This window comes from Trichomycterus rosablanca, chromosome 24 (genome assembly GCF_030014385.1).
Source record: "Trichomycterus rosablanca isolate fTriRos1 chromosome 24, fTriRos1.hap1, whole genome shotgun sequence".
In the NCBI taxonomy this organism is placed as follows: domain Eukaryota; kingdom Metazoa; phylum Chordata; class Actinopteri; order Siluriformes; family Trichomycteridae; genus Trichomycterus; species Trichomycterus rosablanca.
In genome coordinates, this window is record NC_086011.1 from 6003563 (window position 1) to 6024317 (window position 20755).

The window sequence follows — 20755 nt, forward strand, 5'->3', positions numbered from 1 at the left end:
GTAGCTTAATAGATAGATGGCCATCCATTCAAAATCTAATCCACAACACAATTCAGTGTGCACAAAGTCAAGGGATTTGAATACTTACTGACTCCCCTGAGTGCTGTATATGCTATGAGTGGATATTAAGTATACCTGGAATATTTCCTCAGTGTATCTGTAGTGTTTGATAACTAGTGTTTTATGTAATATTAATGTGAGCTTGTTGCTTACCACTGAATATTTCTCTTTTATCCTTAATATGAATCTTTTTTATTTGATTACTTGCATATACAATGAAGCATAACAGCGTGTTGTCTACCATAAACGAGTTTCAATATTGAAACACACAAAAAAGGTACAAAATGTTCTCAAGGCTGTCTGCAAGATTTTTGGTTCATTCATTTATCCCAAAGTAATTTTACTGGGTTCTTTCATGCTGTAACATGAACATTTCCCAAATCTTTACAAAGTTGGAAGCATATAATTTATTTTCTATAGTTTTTACTAATAATTAGAATACTTAGGAAAAGTCTGCACATACTTTTGGTCTTACAGTGTACATTTAATACTTGGTGATGCAAGATACAAAAGCTTCCTTCTTTTGTAACACTTTTTTAGTAATAACCCAGAGGTGCAGGTGCAGATTATATCACACGGATGCAGTGTGTGCCTGCGGGGGGTTTGGGGTGGTGGAAAAGGGTGGTGCTGTGTGGGCTGTATAGGTTTATAAAAGCTCACTGCCTAAGAGCTACACACAGTCACCCGAGCTGCTGGGACTTAGTACTGCTGTTACTGCTTAACATCTCATAAAGAAGCACATACTTGTGTGTGCAACCTGAGAGCACAAAAGAAAGTGCCTGCTTCACTGGGAATATGCCTTCCTTTTGCATCAACATAACTTTTACAGCCTGTATGCTCCATCATCATCTTCATCCAAGTTTGGAACTAATTTGAACGTGTCTTCTTCTTCCTCATTACCTTCTTTTATTATTGGACACGTTGTACTGAGGATAGTCATGACATCTCTTCTGGATTTGGGAGTTTTTATTATAATTGCACTGACGGCTGCCCACGTTAACGGTACAGGTTTGTTTGAATGATTAATTTGTCCACTGCACAAATTAGCTAGTTTATTTCTGGAACATTTTGATCTGTAGGTGTTTGTGTTTAAGACGTGTTAATAGGCGTGTGAACTCACAAAGTTCATCCTTAATCATGTTTTATAGCTTTGAAAAAGAAATAAATAAAGATTTTTTGTTAAAATGCTTTGAACAAATCTAAAAGTTTGATTTTTGCTAATGATAATCAAAATAAAAAAAACATGTTAGATTCAGGATTAGATTCAGATTCAATAGACTGTTTATGAATACATAAATGCTTAACAAATGTTTTATAGTTTTCTAGGCTACATTATGTTTATTTAGTAAAAGTTAAAAAAAAAAACTGTTTAAAAGAACATTTTACAGCAAATAAATTTAGCCCTAATCAGAGCTATTTGGTTACTTCTTATTTTTATATTATAGCAGGTTTGTTCCTTTGATGGTAGCACAATTAATTATTTGTAGGTGTAAGATCTTGGGGCTTGTTGTTACTCTAGGATATATTTCATTTAAAAAGGGTTATTAAAAATAAACCTTTTATTATAAAAAATTATGATCATATATTTTGTATTGTATTTCATAACCCTAGGATTGGAACAAATTTTAACAGAGTATATATATATATATATATATATATATATATATATATATATATATATATATATATATATATATATATATATATACTGTATATATCAGGTAAATTACATATTTACATTATATTTAGGTATATTACATATTTAACCAGATTGTTAGATAAAAATGTAAAAATTATGTTATTCTGCATAGTGTTACCTCTGGACTGAATTTGTTTTAATTGACTGTTAAAACATTTGTTACACATAAACTTTGTATGTTACATTTTATAGCATTTTTACATTTAAATTTTTAGACCTAATATATGATTTTTTATTCCACATTTTGTAACATTCTTTTGTTACATGTGTATGCTTAACAAATGTTCTATTTTATTTATCATTTCATTAAGTAAAATTAAAAGTGTAAATCTTTTTTAATACTGTGAGCACTAACCAGATCTTTTATTTTTCAGGAAATTTTCAGGAAAGGGTGACGATGGGTCAGAAATCACTCAATAGTGGGTCAGGACTTAATAAATGATACACTCAGACATTAACTCGCACCTAGTGGAAATTTAGAATCATCATTACACCCTCTGCACAATTCAAAAGAAAGGTCAAATAAAATTGAAGTACCTTGATAAGGCTGTTGTAATAGAGACCATGTAAAATGCCTTACATACTGTTACTGGAACTGGATTTATAAGAGGAAAAAGTCTTCTACAAACCTTTATCTTATACACCTGTAAGCAGGCCGCTGAGGTCTGGGGTAATTTTGAAGCTTTATAATAGATTGGCACCCTGCCCAGGGTATTCCTGCCTTGTGCTTAGTGTCTCCTGGGCCCACCGGGACCCTGACAAGGATAAAACAGTTAATGAAAAAAAAATGAAAAAAAAAAGACACCTGTTAGAAATTGGTGTGGTTTAACCATCTGAACTTACCATTTAAAATTCATGCACAGGGACACAATAATGCAGGGCCTTCCCTAAACTGTTGTTGCAAAGTTGAAAGCATATCATTTCTTGTATATAATGGATTAATTACACCTGTTAGCAATTGTTGTGGCTGAAATGCTTCAAAATGTGGTGGAAAGCTTTTTCCAGAAGAGTAAAGACTGTTGTAGCTGTGAAGCAGGCACCAACTCTTAATGCCTATGAGAATATGATGCCCAACAAGCTATTGGTCTGGCCCATACTTGTCTTTAAAGGAGACAAAATGAAAATAATATCAAAATCTACTGACAGATTTCGTTGAGTGATTAAAAAATTGTAAAGCCGTAAATTATTTAATGCAGAATTTTAATGTACTAACTGATCATTTTTTCCAGCTTAGCTTACGTTTTTCAACATTGAATTCCGTTTAGGCATTTCATCACTGAAATCGGAGGGCACGGTGGATCCTGTGCAGCAGAGCCTGAAGCTGAAAACATCAGTCGTGCCTCAAGAACAGTCAAGAGGACTCGGCAACGTTGAGGCGATACCGAATTACAGTTTTCCGCAAAAAAGAGCCAAGCGGTGCACGTGTTATACATATAAAGACAAGGAGTGTGTTTACTATTGCCATCTGGACATCATCTGGGTCAACACACCAGAGTGAGTTTATGACATTTACCTTCACATTTACAGCACTTTTCAGATGCTCTTTTAAGAGCAAGTTATTGAAGTGCTTCCCTGCTAATAATTTCTTCACTCAAGCACATGAACCATAATATGTAATACAACCTTAGATATGACCTTTCCTATTTTTTTACATATTGCCATAATAAACCTATCCAAACCAACAGTCAGCAATGAAAAAGAATTCCCTATTGCTTAAATGATGCACACATGCATGTGCATGGCTGTCCACAGAATTTGTTGGACCAGTCCACCTTTTTTCATTGCTTATATAGCAGTTCTTGAAAATGAGTGAATAAAAGGGGGCTGAGGTGGCGCAGCACTATATCACGCTAGCCCACTACCTCTAATATCCAGGGTTCAAATCTCAAATCTCAGCAGTGCTTGACTGTTTCGGGGGTGGTCAAACAGCCTAACCATTGGGAGGTGCACTTGTCACAGTTCTGGTCACAAGCCCAGATAAAAGAAGAAGGGTTCCATCAGAAAGTACAAACTTGCCATTTTTGGTATGCAGACCAGAATGATCAGCTGTGGTGGCCCCTAATAATACATAAATAAGGGCCAGTGATAGCTCAGTGGTTAAGGTACTGGACTAGTAAACAGAAGGTTGCCGGTTCAAGCCCCGCCACCACCAAGTTGCCACTGTTGGGTCCCTGAGCAAGGCCCTTAACCCTCAATTGCTCATCGTGTTCCGCTCACTGTGTAAGTCGCTTTGGATAAAAGCGTCTGCTAAATGCTGAAAATGTAAATGTAATTGCAGGGCAACACACTCAAACTGCCAAGGAGTTTTATCTCACCTCTTGAGGGTATTACTAACCTTACTGCTGGGCGTAGTTATTACTTGGCTTTTTGATTATGTTGCCAGATTTTGTCATGACAGTCCAAACTGAAAACACATAGCGCCACATGGTGCACTATGTAGAAAGCATGGAACCGTCAGATTTAATCTACTGTATAGCACGAAGCAACTGTGTTCTATGATCTTTCATGCCATGCTGATGTTATAGCTTTGTTAGGTTCGGCAGAAACATGGTGGTATAATGCTACAGGTTCTCAATGGAGTAAGTTATCAATGAATGAATTAATTAGTTCATTTCTGATGAAGCAGCACTTTCACCGATGACAAATCAAATAGAAAAGAAAGACTTTAGAAAAGTAGGGAAAGCAATGTGGACCAGTAAAGTAATTTGGTGTTTTTATTTGATTCAGTTTAAGTTAAAGGTTTTACATAGTTAGGTAAGAAATATGTAATTCATTGTAACTATGAACAAAAGTATTGGGACACCCTTTCTAATTGTTGACCTCTTTTGAACACACCTATTACTATTAGATGTATAAAATCAATTATGTAAAATCAATTATATGCCTTTGAATATGTTGAAAACAACTGGGACGAGTTGGCAGGTTGATTGTGCGCAATCCCCTCCTGTTTAACATAAATGCTTGACCTTACTAGTGTTCTTTCAAATGAATAGGCATACGTTCCCACTGGCACACTCCAAAATATTGGGGAAAGCCTTTCCAAAAGAGTAAAGGCTGTTATTGCATTAAAGGTTAGGATGGTGGTGCCACAATATTAATGCCTATGGTTTTAAAAAGTGGTGTCCAACAAGCTCATCTTAAGGTATCCGGATACTTGTGGTCAGATTTCTGCAGTTTTTACTGTAACTAAATGATTAGAACACATAATTCTGTCCAAGTATACACACAGCGACTTAGATTATTCATTTGTTGTAGAATACTCTGTAATGCTATTTTATTTCATTTAATTTTGTAGCAAAGCTGACTAATTCCACATGATTAACTACAGCTGGTGAAACCTGCTTCAAAAACCACAAGCATTTATATGAAGTTGCGGCTTTAACAGCCCTCGCTCTTCTGGGAACACTTTCCACACAATTTTGGAGTTTTTTATTCGTGAGGGTAGGAACTAGTGTTGGACGAGAAGGCCTGGCTTGGAATCAACATTCCAGTTAATCCATTAGGTGTTCAGTGTGGTTGAGGCACTCTGTGCAGACCACTGGAGTTCCTCCACACCATATCAATCAAACCATGTCTTTATAGACATGCTCAAAAATAAAATAGCCTTTCCCAAACTGTCCCACACTGAAGCATATAATTAAAAATAATTGATGTTATGACCATTATACGATACATATTGTCTCACCAGTTGAACACTTATATTAGGTATCAACAATTATAAGTCTACAGTTATTTACATTATTGACATTACATTATATTAAATTGCTAAGGTTTTTAGCATTGTTTTTTGTATCATGGCTTGATGTTGACTATAAATAAAGAGCTAATGTAATGAAAATGATCTTCATCATCATGTTTTATCACCTCTGTATCCTGCTTAGTGTTGCAATGGGTTCGTTTTTTTTTTTTTTAATCACTGGGTGCAACGTGAGGCCTTGACCATTTTAAATCACCCCACCCCACCACCACCCCAATAAAAATTATTTTTACATTTATACTTTCGACATTAAGCAGACGCTTTTTATCCAAAGCTAATCTAAGCAATTGAGGGTTAAGGGCCTTGCTCAAGGGCCCAACGGTGGCAACCTGGCAGTGGTGGGGCCTGAACTGGCAACCTTCTGATAACTGGTCCAGTACCTTAACCACTAGGCTACAGCTGCCTTTTTAGGTGAATACCTATTTTTTTCTATTTTATTTATGCATTTTCTCCCAATTTAGCATGGTCAATTTGTCTTCTGCTGATGGTTGATCCGCCATTGCAGTCGAGGTGGGTATATTGCTTCTCACGCTTCCTCCGACCCGTGCGCAGCCCTTAGCAGAACCCTTTTTCACCTATGCATTCTGCACATGCCTCTCTATCTGCTAATCAGGGTCCTTACACAGCGTTTGAAGACCCCACGCACATAGTCCGGTCATCCCGCCCTAGCAGAACCATGTCTGCTGCAGGCACTGCCAATTATGCCACTAGATGGACCCCAGTCGACCGGTGGCAATGTCGAGTTTCAAACCGAGGAGTATCCCACTGCAGTGTGGGTGTATACCTATTTTAAACCCATTGACTTTAAGCAATAAACTATGTGGTCAACATGCTTATAGTTATTTGTGTTATACTCTGTTTCTCTCTATGTTAATCAGAAAGGAATTTTAGCCTCTGTGTTACTTCATGTAATACACAATGCTTTTGATTTTGTTGAAAGTATATATTTTTATAGATTTAAATATGTTTGTTTTTATATCTTTTAATGATGTTGTGTCTATAACAGCTTATGAGTTGAGGTAACGATTCTCTCCTGTTGGTGCTGTGTTGACAGGCGCATGGTCCCGTATGGCCTGTCCAGTTACAGAGGCTCACGAGCACGTCGCTCTCTGGCTGATAAAACAACTCAGCGATGTGCGTGCGCTCTCCACAATGATTCATGGTGCAGCAGCTTCTGCTCTAAAGGGTAATTTGAATCATCACATTGATCTGCTAATTCTGTACATCTTGTTCATGTGAACTATGCGTCGTACATTTTTCAGAGAACCTTTGAAAAAGCTGAATACCTAGAATAGCTGAATATCTTCAAGACGATTATAAGCTTGTGTGTGTCTTTTCTACAAATGGAGGATATTTAGAACTATGTGTTATTCTCCCTAGGAGTAGGAATTCTGCAAAGATCATGCTAAGAGCACATGCACCACTGGAAATGTCAAAAAGAATCTAAGGGATCTGTACATGTGCTTATTTTAAGAAAACCTTAAGTTGAGATCAAATTGAACAGAAATGCACAAAAATATTTTTAGAATTATCTGCACACCTCATTTTAACTGCAAAATATGGTGGAGGGAATGTCAAAGTAAATGTACAACAAAAAAGGTTTAAAAAGAAAAAAAATTGTGTTTTGGAGTGGCTAAGTCCACCGAACCCAGTTAAAATGTATAAAAGGTATAAAAGTTTATCAGCTTTTGACTTGATTGTTGTCTTTCTGTGTCTTTAGAGGGAGGTCACCATGACCATCTGTTGTGAGGGAGCTAAGCCATGTTGGAATTGTCCCGCCCATGCATTCCTCTGTCCTAACACCTGGACTTAATCTAAAGAAAGAGCTTACCTCTGTCTGAAGGGGAGGAGAAACTGGATTATCTAAGGGAGACATGACAGGAAAGACAAGAGACACAATGGAGGTTTTGTGGAACACTTACAGAAAAGCCTGGACAATAAAAGTAAACCAGAGTGTAATTTGATAGGAGAGTGTTTAACACAACTATTTTTGAACAAATCACATTTCAGCTTGTCTTGTTTTCTGCGATAACCAAGGCTGACTGTTCAGACAGACTATTGACCTGTGCCTAAACGTCTTTACTAAAGATACTCAAGGACAAGAATTAAGTTTAACGTTTGCTCTGATCTTGCTTTTGAATCCAACAGACATTCATGAATGGTGAGATTTGCTGTCTACAAGACTGTGTGGAAATGCCTGTCATAAGACAGCACTTAAAGATTACGACTAGAGAAACACTACATAAAGCAAAACATTTCACCTGCTGATGAACTGGTTTTATAGAATGTATCATTATTTATCCAGTATTCACAATATATTGATGTATACAAAGTATTCAAAACATTTTTGCACACTTTATTGTGCTGTGGATTTGATTTTGAATGGATAGAATTGCCATTTTTATCCATCAGTAAACACTAGAGTTTTACAAAAATTCATTCAAAATGAATACTCGCTTTATTTATCCTTGAGATGTGGACTCCCAACACCTAATGCAATTTGAACTGATTAGACATCATGTGGAAATTTACACATCTGGGTCTATAATGGCCTACAATGTACACAGTGTTGTCCAAGCTATGAAGTCCAAGGAACTGTCTATATATGTCTGTGACCAAATTGTGCCAAAACATGGATATTGCTCCATATGCTTGCCCTGATCTAAGGATTTAAGTGTTCCCCAGGACCACAGTAGTAATTTTGCATTTGGCACAACATTGAACCTTCTGAGAGTTGGCCTTCTGGCCAAATCTAGACATCCAGGAAAAAAGGGCCTTGGTCAGGAAGAAAGAAGAAACCAAATGGTCACTTTATAAGAGCTTCAAAAATTCTCTGAACAGGCAACCATTTCTGCAGCAGTCTATAACTCAGACAATTATGACAGAGCAGCAAGACAACAGACACTTTTATGTAAATGACAGCTCTCTTGGAGATTGCAAAACAGAATATAAAGGACTTCTTTGGTTTGTTGAACTCTTTTGGTAGAACATCAAGCAAAATGTTAAGTACTGCACATCACCTGGCTACCACTTCTGCAGTGAAACATGGTGGTGGCAGCATTATACTATAAATGTGTTTCTCTGTGGCGAGACTAAGAGATTAAGAGAAAATTAAGGGACAGTTGAATAAAGAGAATTACAAGAAACTCAGACACCTAGCCAAAGTCCAGACTGAAATCCCATAAACAACTGTGGAGCAACCTGAAGAGCATATGCCATGAAGAACTGGATAAACTGCACAAATCTAGGTGTTGTAGGAGCTATAATTGTTGCCAAGGCGCTTCTACGTAGTATTAAAGAATCTGAATATATTAGTAACTCTAATGTAAGAAATTACTTTTTTGCTATTTCAAAAAACTTAAAAAACATGTTTTCACCCTGTCATTATAAGTGTGTGTGGATTAATGGGGAAAATGGCAATTATATTTATTTAAAATTAAATTCAAAACACACTAAAGAGTGTAGACAGTCTAGGAGTCTGAATACATTCTGAATCTGATGTAATAACTTGAGTAACAATGGAAGTGCATCGACTACAGCATATTGCATTAAATTTTGTACCACTTTATTTCATACATACAGTGTATATAAAGACAACACGTTGCTTAACATGTCAGTAACGTTTCATTTATCAAAATGAAATAATAGAACTAATATTTTGACTTATATATAAAGTATCAACAGAAATTATATTAAAAACACTACAAACAAAAATGTTATGTGGAGATGCGGTCAGAGCTCTGTTATTTCATCCAACATCAGTGACAACACAAATGCTGAGGTGCAAGGTTCAATGGACACAGTCTTGTGGATGGAACAATAGTGGAGACTGTTATAGATGTAAAAGAGGGGGGCTTATTAAAGCCTATTGTTTTTGTATAAAATGCCACAAAATGTTCATGTCTGATAACTGTGATAAACTTATCTTATAACTCTTCTTATATCTTATAACTTATAAACCAACTGGCAGTGCATAAACCCACCCAGTTCTGATGAAAAGGAAGACTTTCTGTCCACATAACATGATTGCTAGTTTGGTACTAAAAAAAGATGTAAATATATGTTTACAATGACAATGGTTTTATGTAGCCGACGAAACAAGCATGATGTGCAAACTTACTGTTAAACAAGCGTGGACCTAGTTAAAAATTTTGTAGGGGACTGCGTTAAAACATCAAGTTGCATAAATCGGACAATCTCTAAATATGACAATCCATTTGGGGGCGGTCGAGTGGCACCCCATCACCCACATGTGCTGGCTCATTACCACTGTGATCCCAAGCTCTTGACCCCTCAAATTCCAATCTCATGTGTGCATTTGACAGACAGGCACCCACACTGACAAGACTGGTATGGTATGAAGTAGTTATGGGGGAATGGGTTCCTTGCGGCCTGGTTGAAGCACCTGTATGAAAGATGTGAGACTCGATCTCTGGCAGGGGCACAGTCGGCGAAAGTGCACAAGTCAAAAGGGGGCTGGTGATATAGTCTGCAGCTCTTCTCGGGCAGGGATTTGGATCTGCAGCAGTGCTAATATATTATTTAAAATATTTTGTTTATGCATTTTCTCCCCTTTTTCTCCCGACTTTTAGCACATCCAATTGCCCGATTGAGTCATGCTTCCTCTCCACTAATGCCAGCCCCGGATTCGATTGAGGAGAACGAAGCTAACCCACGCCCCCCCTTCGACACGTGGGCAGCAGCCATATGCATCGTCACCTACACTAGACGAGATCAGCTGCGGATCAGCTCTGTGTACGGAGAGACACACCCTGATCCGCACGCTCTCCCCGTCTCTGTGCAGTCGGCATCAATCAGCCAGCTGAGGTCCTAGTTGCATCAGTCATGAGAGAGTCCCTACAATCGAGAGGCCAATCGTTGTTCATGTGGCTGCTCAGGCCGGTCAGCAGGCAGAGCTGAGCATCAATAGGATGTCTTTGAGATCCCAGCTCTGGTGTGCTAGCCTGTGTTTTTACCGCTGGCCTCGAAGGAAGTTTTAATTGGGTAAATGGATAGAACTAGATTGTGAGGAGATTTCATCTTTCTGAATTTGCATCTTGTTGGAGTTAAACATGATTCATGATTTCCAAAAGTGTACATGAAAAATTATCATATTAATTTCTCTTCCCTACTGTAATAGCCCTACTGTAATAGCCAGAAATTACTGACATGTAAATCATCATGTTTGAATAAGTACTGGTAAACGAATATTTACACTTGTACAGAACGTGTCTCATATCTCCGCTTTATTAAATTAAAAGGTTCATTATTAGTAACATTTCTGTGGCTGGTGTCTGTCTTGTGACCTTGGAGTGAACTAAACACAGCAAAACAACCTTCTAAAATGTTACCTACTGAGCCGACTTTAACTCCAAGGCTCAAGTGTAATTCAAATGCGTGACATTCTCAGGCTTTACTGCCTTTGCCTTTATTCCAGTTAATAAGAATACTGCTTTATTACATGAGAAGACAGAATCTGTTACTCTCACGCCCTGTTTGTTATTAAACTGACATCTTTTTACAGGGTGCACAGATCTACAATGGAGAGAAAGACATTTTGGAAATGAAACTCTCAGCTGGGAATATTAAGAAAAATCTGAAAATAATCAGGGTATTCTGCTTGGATTATAATGTGATCATTATATTTTGAACTGTCCAAATATTAGAACTCCAGAGAATCCCTCAACTGGTTATTACAGAAGGGGATTTCAATTTCCTTTTTTAAATAAAATACAGACTAGTGGGTAAATCTGTTACACATATACATGGATATGTGTTTGTTCATCAGCTCAGACAAAACAAATAAAAATAAAAAGCTTTGGTGGACTTTTTTGCCTCTTTGTTGCTTGAATGCACAGATGTTAAAGATAACCTCTCTGATTTCCAGCTTTCTAATTCTAAGCAATTAAAACTAGGCTTGGCAAAGCTGGAAATGGAAATGTATTATTACAAAAGTATCCAGGGAAGATGGAATGTCTTCCATCTTGGAAGACTATGTGTATATACACATACACGTGTAAAGTACAATGAAACGCTTTTTCTGCATAGCGCAGGGGCAGCCACTGTACAGGGCTTGAGGGCCTTGCCCAAGCTGGGATTCAAACCCAAACATTTCAAATTCAACCGACCAGTTGGTAACCCACAACTCTACCTACTAGGCTACCACTGTGCCAAATAATTTTGGAAAAATAATGAAAGACCATTTGAAAAATCCTTGGCAATCTGGGCAGTTGTAGCTCAGCAGTTAAAGTACTGGACTAGTAAGCATAAAGTTGCCAAGTTGCCAGGTTGCCACCGTTGGGCCCTTGAGCAAAGCCCTTAACTCTCGATTGCTTAGACTGTATACTGTAAGTCGCCTTGGATAAAAGCATCTGCTAAATGCCAAAAATGTAAATGTAAATTCAATCTGGCCAAAACATATTTCAGAGTCACTATTAGCAAGCTAGACCTTGTAAATAATAAAAAAGCATTAAGGACTTTAAGGCAGGTGTAGCCTAGCAGTTAAAGTACTGGATTAGTAAGTATAAGGTTGCTGGTTTAAACCCCACCACTGCCAGGTTACCACTGTTGGGCCCCCTGAGCAACCCTTAACCCTCAATTGCTTAGACTGTATACTGTAAGCCACCTTGGATAAGAGCGTATGCTGACAATATAAACCTATAAAGGGACAAACCTATGTCAGCCAGAAAACTGTTAAATGCATAGTAAGTTTTAATTTATGCCAATTGCTGACATACACCGATGAGGCATAACATTATGACAACCTTCCTAATATTGTGTTGGTCCCCCTTTTGCTGCCCCATACACAACAAACTGTGATGCACTGTGTATTCTGACACCTTTCTATCAGAACCAGCATTAACTTCTTCAGCAATCTGAGCTACAGTAGCTCGTCTGTTGGATCAGACCACACGAGCCAGCCTTCGCTCCCCACGTGCATCAATGAGCCTTGGCCGCCCATGACCCTGTCGCCGGTTTACCACTGTTCCTTCCTTGGACCACTTTTGATAAATACTGACCACTGCAGACCTGGAGATGCAGTTTTGGAGATTGCTCTGACCCAGTCGTCTAGCCATCCCAATTTGGCCCTAGTCAAACTCGCTCAAGTCCTCACGATTGCCCATTTTTCCTGCTTCTAAAACATCAACTTTGAGGATAAAATGTTCACTTGCTGCCTAATATATCCCACCCACTAACAGGTGCCGTGTTAAGATAATCAGAGTTATTCACTTCAGCTGTCAGTGGTCATAATGATATGCCTTGTCGGTGTAAATGTAAGGGACATCTAATCTAATTAAGCATCCTGACTGCAAACCAAATTCACATTTTTTGTAAACTGCTGTATTAGATTTTTTAAATTTAATATGATTTAAAAAATGTTTTCAGGTAAATAAAACACCACCATAAAGCTGACAAGCAAGGCAGGTGAGAAGAACGCTAAAAAATGGAATTGTCTTGCTTATACCATGGCCACCTATCAGGTATAAAAATAGATTTGTCATAAATGTAATTTCTATAATTTTCTAGCCAGAACAGCATATGGCACAACTGACAGAGTGGGTGGCTGCATAGCTACATAGGACCTGAGGACCTGGGTTTGATCCAAGCCTCTAATCAGTGTTTGTAGGATTCTAAGTGATACTGACTCTCAGTCCAGCTTGTATTTCTGCCTTGTACCGAGGGTTTCAGAAAGGCTTCAGAACCATGCAGCCTAAACACGGTCAAGCAAATAGTAAAAATTTATATTTAAATAAAATGATAAAAAAAACACATAAAACAGTGTAATAGATGCATATTCTGTTACACAAACCTATAATTCAGGATCACTTAGAGCTCACAGCAGGACTGACCTCAACAGGAAGCGCTCTTGGTATTCAGCTTTGTTTGAATAAGAGGTGCACTGGGGCCCGTCTGAACATCAGTTTGAACACTAGAGCCTGCTGACTTTGGCACTTCTGGCTTTTTTCCTACAATAAATAATGACAAAATCACAGTGAATGTGCTTTTATAGACACTTAATCTGGAAACAGTTTTAAAGCATCAGTATGGTACACTGATAGTGAGTGCTTTGAGTTCACTTGGAAAATACAACACTGGGTTTTAGGAAGTTTATCCAGATTTGTCATTTGGTTCCTTAGATAATACAATCTAAACTTGCTCCTAATGTGCTAATGTGCTAATGTGCTGGCTTTTCATCTTAAACAGTATATAGTGAAAAACTTGCACCCTGAATAAGACACATTGTATAAAATACTTTATAAAAAATTGTGGCATACAACCCTCCTACATTTTGTGGCTCACAATAAATGTGTTTACCCAAAATTAGGGATTATACTGTCTCAGAGTGAAACAAGCAAATAGGACAATTAATAAGAAAACATCAAAAATTGACCTAAACTTGTGAATTTAAAATAATTGTCATAGTAGTCTTGGGATTTTAATGTTTGTTGCTTGTTTGTTTGGATTTTTAACGTCATGTTTTACAATTTGGTTACATTCTTGACAGGAACGGTAGTTACTCATTAAGGTTCATCAATTCACAAGGTTATATCAAACGCAGTCATGGACAATTTAATATTTCCAATTCACCTCACTTGCACGTCTTTGGACTGTGGGAGGAAACTGGAGCACCCGGAGGAAACCCACGCGGACACGGGGAGAACATGCAAACTCCACACAGAAAGGACCCGGGCGGCCCCACCTTCTTGCTGTGAGTCGACAGTGCTACCCACTTAGCCACCATGCCACCTCGTGGGTTCAATGTTCTGCAACTGCTCTTTTTCTAACTGAATGGTTGAAACACATATGTCTTTGCCAAATAAGAAATAATTTGAGGTTCTCTAAAATGTCTCTGAAAACTCACCTGGACCAGAATATACATGCAGCACACTTTATATTTGGTTAAAGTCTTGAGTCTTTTCATCTTGATTAGCTGCTTCTAAAAGTCATACGCAAGCTTTGGCCCAGCTCTGGTTGAATCCTTGAACCTTCGATTTGGTAGAGTTTTGGTTTTCTGATACAGAATTAAAATTAGGTGAGGGGAAAATACTTGTTTTAGCACTATACTTGCCAAAGTCCTGGGCAGATATGAGAGAACCTGTTGGATGGACAACCATTTCAGTAGTCCATAAATCAGGCACTGTGATGAGATGGAAGCTACTAACACAAAAAAACTCCTTTAGGCAAAACAGCAAACACTATCCCTGGTGAAAACCACACATTGCACATTACCTGACTACTACACCTGGTCTGATTTTCCCGTTGTTCTAAATTAAGTTACCAACATGAGCTGAAAACTATTGCTTTTTTAAGTAATTGCACGATCCTGACATGAGGATACATTTTAAGGAATGTATAAATCAGCTCAATCTTGCTGGAGTTTGGCTTTAGGTGATGAGCCAACGTCCACGATTAAATGTCTGCCAGACATGCAAGCTGGCACATGAGTTTTTAAATGAGGGAAGCACAGGATGAGTGAAGTATATTCAGCATAAGAATGGTCAGAGAAGTTATGTGAAAAAGCTTCAGTAAAGCGTGTGTATGGCAAAATAATAGAGATAAAAGCACTGAAGATCTTTTATTATTTAATTATGGATTAAAGACATACAGTACATACAGCACATCTTACAGTTGGCTTTATGCCCCTTCTAAGAGCCGTCAACAAGCTTTGGACTTCAAAAAAGCATGTGTAAAGGAAAAAAACAAAAATCAAGCTTTGTGGACATAAATCTTTTATAGACACCTGGTATGACCTGCAATGTCTTTTCAGTTAGAAAGTAAAGCACTGTCATGTTAAGCCAGCATTTCCCAATATTCAAAGAAATAAACAGAAAAATCTGTTAATCAATCATGTCAAAGGTTATGGAACTGATAATTAGATCACATTGGCAGCATAAAATGAAGCTTTAAAGACTGGAGCCCAAAAACAAAACAAGATTGTAGTTGCCACAATTAAGAAACATAAGGAAGAAAGAAAGACGTCTTATGGGTGTGTAGTTTTTGACGTCAAGTTTACTGACGGAGATTTCCAGTTTTCACATTTTACAATATCCAGCCACATTAAACCCAAGTTATCACACTGTTCAAAGGCTTCACAGTTTTGGCATAGATATGCGGACACCTGACCATAAGCTTGTTTGACTAAGCATTTCAAAACTATGAACATTCAACCACATCCGCTCTCCTGGTCTTTCACATGACTTCAGAGTGCAAGAATCAGTGATGTTGCACATTAGGTCTGGTTTAATCGATATTGGATGTTCCGATTCCAATATCTCAAATGTGCTTGGTGAGGTTGGGGTAAGGGTTCTGTCCAGGTCACTGGAGTTCCTTCACACCCATTTTGTCAAACCAATTCGTTAAATACCTTGCATTGTGCAAAGAGACACATTGATGCTGGAATAGGTTCTAAAAACTTCAGAACAAGAAGTAAATAAATAAATAAAAATACACTAGATTCATAGACACTAGATTTGTTCAGCAATAGGATACTTTTGGGAATTATTTTATGCATTTTTTAAAAATTAGGGCAACCTCAGTATCTAAGGTCCATGACTTTGAGCAAATCACATTCAATTTAAATGATGTCTGGGAAATATCTGTGTTTTTTTTTTTTATTCGTGTTTATAATTTCCGAAAACTTGGAACATATAAAATGCAATAAAAAGAATCTGTGATTTGTAAATTTGTTGAGCCTGTGTGATTTGATATAAAGTGTGGAAAACATATAGGAAATATAGGAAATAAATGTGATGTTCAGCATATGTGCTGCAAGTGCTATTGTAAATCAGCTGTACATTAGAACACAAGAGAGAAGAAAGTACATTTATTTTATTAAAATGGGCAACAGAAAGACAATATGTGTCCAAAGGGTTTGTGGACCCTAAATATCACATCCAAAACATGGATTCTCTGGGAATGCTCTGTAATAGATTTTGGAACATGACTGTAATAATTCACTGTGATGTGGCCAGGAAGTAGAAATTTTAAGTTCATCCATAAAGCACTGGATTGAATTAAGTTCAGGGCTCTGTGCAGGTCAGTCAAGTTCTTTTACTGAAAATTATTTATTTATAGACCTCACTTTGTGCTCAGGGTATTTTGTGCGCAAAGGAAAATTATAGTCACCAAACTAGTGTTTAAAATGTTATTGTATGCTGTACTGTTAATTAATGTTATCAACTGCCCAGGTGCTCAGGTGGTGCAGCAGTCTATTACAATAGCCCACCACCTATGCAATCAAGGTTTGAATCTCAGAAGTGATATCGGCTGGCCGTTCATCTACACGTACGTGACTGGCTATGTCTGAGGAAGAGGACGGCCGAAGCATTGTGATTATTCAGGGTATTTGTGCTGTGCACTCAGTGTTAACCACTGGAACTGGACCAGCCACTAGACCAGCACCAGGTCACTGATCTTTAAAAGCACCGCCAATAAGACAAACTATTTGTATGTCAAAGCACAGACATGACTGAGAGAAACTGATTCTCACTGTTGTACTCATCTGCCATTGTCTGTGTTTAAAGGAAGGATCAAAGCTTACAACTGTGTATAGATTTTTGTAAGTTAAACAGTAAAACTGATCCACACCAAGATCCACTCCTACCAATTCAAGACTTGTTGGATCACCTTGGGGGTTACTTCTCGTTATCAATACTCAACCAGAATAGTGGGTGTCATCAAGGCGTCATTGGTGAGAATTCCAGGCATTTTACTGCTTTTAGTTGACTTGTTCAAGCATCAAGTGAGGTATGTTAGGTACTTGGTGTCAAGTGATTGTGTTCTGATAGACTCCAGGGACCTTGAATCAGAGTCTTACTGGGATTTTTGTGTTAATATAGATTGTTCAAACAAGACTTTTCGCAAATTGAACAGCCACTGTTTAAGCTTCAGGAAAGTTTCTGCGGGTCGAGTCATAGTCCTGTTCAAGGCAGGTGTGCTAAAACGAAAGCAGAATGTAAGAGCCAACTAATGGGCCAACTAAAAGTGTAGTTGATTTTGAAGTACAGCATAACCTTTAATGTCTTAATGTGTTAAAAATATCATTTTAATTCAAATCCAACCGTATACAGAGATCTTCAAAGACTTCATAGAACACTCTCATGATTTGTAATACACTCTTTATGAAGCATGGGGGTTTGAAAGACATTTTATTCAAGGAAATATCCAATTTCACGTTCTCTGGAGACCAGAATGAAGATCCAGCACTGATCCTTTACTGTTTTTGTAATAACTGGTAGTCAATTATCCCGAGTGGTTACGGTTTCATTGTAAACTCCCTTCCACAGAAGGGGGGAATCTGACTGACCCATCTGGGAAATCAGAAATCACTAGCTTAAGTCCAGTCCAAACAACCAGCTGTCAAACTGGGATTTCTTCTTGCTCTTTTAGGACAGCAAACTGTTTACCTAGATGGGAACCTCCTTGTCTGCAGATTTTACATTTTGAAAAAGCAAAAAAAATTACAAACACGTTCTTTTCAGAACCCTCAAACCTGCGAATGTATGAAAATTAATTCACCACATCCACAGTATTAAACAGCCAATCACAATCTGTCATGCTATGTTGACAATACGTGCTCTGAAAAGAAATCAGGAATCATTTCCGAACAGACTGAAAGAATAATACCAGCTTAGTTAATGTTGCATATAGAGCACCTTAATTTGTCATATATACATATACAGATGTACAGTACAAATCCTTTCTTCGCATATCCCAGCTTGTTTGGAAGCTGGGGTCAGAGCGCAGGGTCAGCCATTGTATGGCACCCCTGGAGCAGAGAGGGTTAAGGGCCTTGCTCAAGGGCCCAACAGTGGCTGCATGGCAGAGCTGGGATTCAAACTCTCAACCATTCAAACCTAGATGAATAAATACAATTAGAAGAACAATAAATCAGCTATTAAGAAGTCTGAAGACCCAGGATCTTCTGGTTCCTGACCTTACCACTGCTTTTATGACTTAATTGGTACAGATTTCCACAGATACACTCAAATTACTCGTGAAAGGCCACATTTAATACTAACCAAATTAAATGATCTGTAGCTAAATAAAATTGGAACATTTGGAACAGCTGAAAAAATCGGAAAGTTGACAACATGAGTACAATTCTCCAGAGACTCCGTCATGTAAAAGAGTATTTTTTTAATCTGTAGCCACTGCTAATTTAATGACATTAGAGCTTAAATCTTTGATTGATGATTTGGAATACTTAAACCTCTCACAATGCATTTGAATGCAAACCTGAAACCACTTACTTGTAAATTTGGTTTCTTGCATTACGGTTTTAAACCTGATAGGTAGCCCACAAAGCATTTTTACATGTGTTGATGAAATCTGGGATTTGACATCTAAGGCTTTTGGGTTACCACTACATGGAGTGCTGACTGGGAAAACATAGCAGTCAATTTTAGCTCCCCTGGTATTTCTGTGCTGGAAAAACGTTTATAAATCTGAAAATACAAAGAGAGCTGAAGCACTTCTGTGGAGTAGCCCTCTGTTAGGCACCACAATTCACTAGGGCCATAAATCGTGTATAAAGCAATAAAACTATAAAAGGACAATCCTCTGTCACACAGAAAACTGTTAAAAACATAGTATGTTTTAATTTATGCTACTGGCTGACATTCTGAAAAGTGTTTCCTCCGCCTTGTGTAAACAACATTAAAAATAATTTTAAAAAAGGATTATTGTGCACACACCACCCAGTGGAAACCAACCAGGGTGAAATTTAACATGGTGAAAAAACAGTGCGGTTGAAGAAATTGTATCTGTTTTGGTTTCCTTATTTATTAGAGACAAAGAAAAGGTGTGATACTGACGCCTTAGGTGTTAAAGAGTGAAGGAACAGGCATGTCTTTACACAAAACAGGCACCCACAAGTAATTCATTAGCATGGAATGTTGGCAGTGAGTTTATTGTAATTGGATAATTTTGCAAAAAGAAACTTTTCATCTTCATAACTTTTCCAGACTTGTCGATGTTACTGGGTGTTAAATGAGTGTAGTGGAATTTATCAGAGGACAAAAAAACAGTCATGATTTTCAGTCATGCTGAACAAGAAACGTCCTTCCCCAAACTGTTTAAACTAAACGTAAAGCATGTATTTTTTATAACTGATTTTATATGTAAGCATTAGGTTATTTGTAAAAGCGTATAGAGTCGAAATACACACATAGATCTCTGTGTCCAATAGGGGCGGCACAGTGGCTAAGTGGGTAGCACTGTCGCCTCACAGCAAGAAGGTCCTGGGTTCGACCCCAGGTGGTGCAGTCCGGGTCCTTTCTGTGTGGAGTTTGCATGTTCTCCCCGTGTCTGTGCGGGTTTACTCCGGGTGCTCCGGTTTCCTCCCAAAGCCCAAAGACATGCAAGTGAGGTGAATTGGAGACACTAAATTGTCCTATAGGTGAATGGGTGTGTGTATGTGTGTGTATGTGTGTCTGCCCTGCGATGGACTGGCGCCCCATCCAGGGTGTTACTGTGTGCCTTGCGCCCATTGACAAGCTGGGATAGGCTCCAGCAACTGATTATTTTAAATCCAACTTGAAGACCTATTTATTTTGCTATACAGTATGTCTTTTACTGTATTTTATGTCATTTGTCATATTGCTTTATTATTGTTCTGATTTTACTGCTCTTGGACGACATTTGAGGTCTTTGAAGGCACTTTATAAATAAACCTGACTTGACTGTATAATATTTTAAAATGAACTGAAAGAGACCACCTTTATTAAACATTTTTCTAAAATGACTTCTTAAGCTTCACATAAAATATATGTAATGTAAATATATGTAATAATCTAAAATAAGTTCTTACTCACTCACATGGTGCAGTCTAACATGCAAACCCACCATCATGAAGACCCAAGTTGCAGTTTCAGCAGTGTCACTGTTATAAAGACGCAATAGACCCTGTTTCACTGCAACAGCGACTTCCACTGTCTGGTCGGGGCACTGGCATAAATGGCGTATTATAATCCTCCATTCGTATCAAGGCTTTTTGTAAGAAGAATCCTCTGCTAGCCTGGGTAAAAAAGTCTGACAACTTTACACGTGTCGGAAGAGGCATGTGATAGCCTGCAGCCCTCCTTGGCCAGCAAGGTTTTCTACAAGTGTCAGGGGTTACCAAAGGGCACGAGGGTTATGTCCACACTTGGAGGAAAAATGGTGTCTTGTCTGTCTGTCTTTTGAAGTACTGCACAACTAAATATAATTTCTGTGTAATTACTTTTTTATGTTTAATT

The 20755-nt window shown here is 37.9% G+C and overlaps 1 protein-coding gene across 1 annotated transcript; it reads left to right on the forward strand.

Moving 5' to 3' along the window:
• The first annotated feature begins 2156 nt into the window (after nt 1-2156).
• On the forward strand, nt 2157-7444 carry LOC134302136 (endothelin-3). Its single transcript, XM_062987184.1, has 4 exons — nt 2157-2160; nt 3025-3253; nt 6571-6702; nt 7237-7444. Exons 1-4 carry the CDS (start codon nt 2157-2159, stop codon nt 7250-7252), a joined length of 381 nt encoding a protein of 126 aa, XP_062843254.1. The 3' UTR covers nt 7253-7444.
• The last annotated feature ends 13311 nt before the right edge of the window (nt 7445-20755 follow it).

What these genes read in the sequence shown, in the direction of transcription:
- LOC134302136 (XM_062987184.1), top strand. An exon ending in ATCTGGGTCAACACACCAGA is followed by an intron (nt 3,254 to 6,570) that starts GTGAGTTTATGA and finishes CTGTGTTGACAG; the next exon opens with GCGCATGGTCCCGTATGGCC.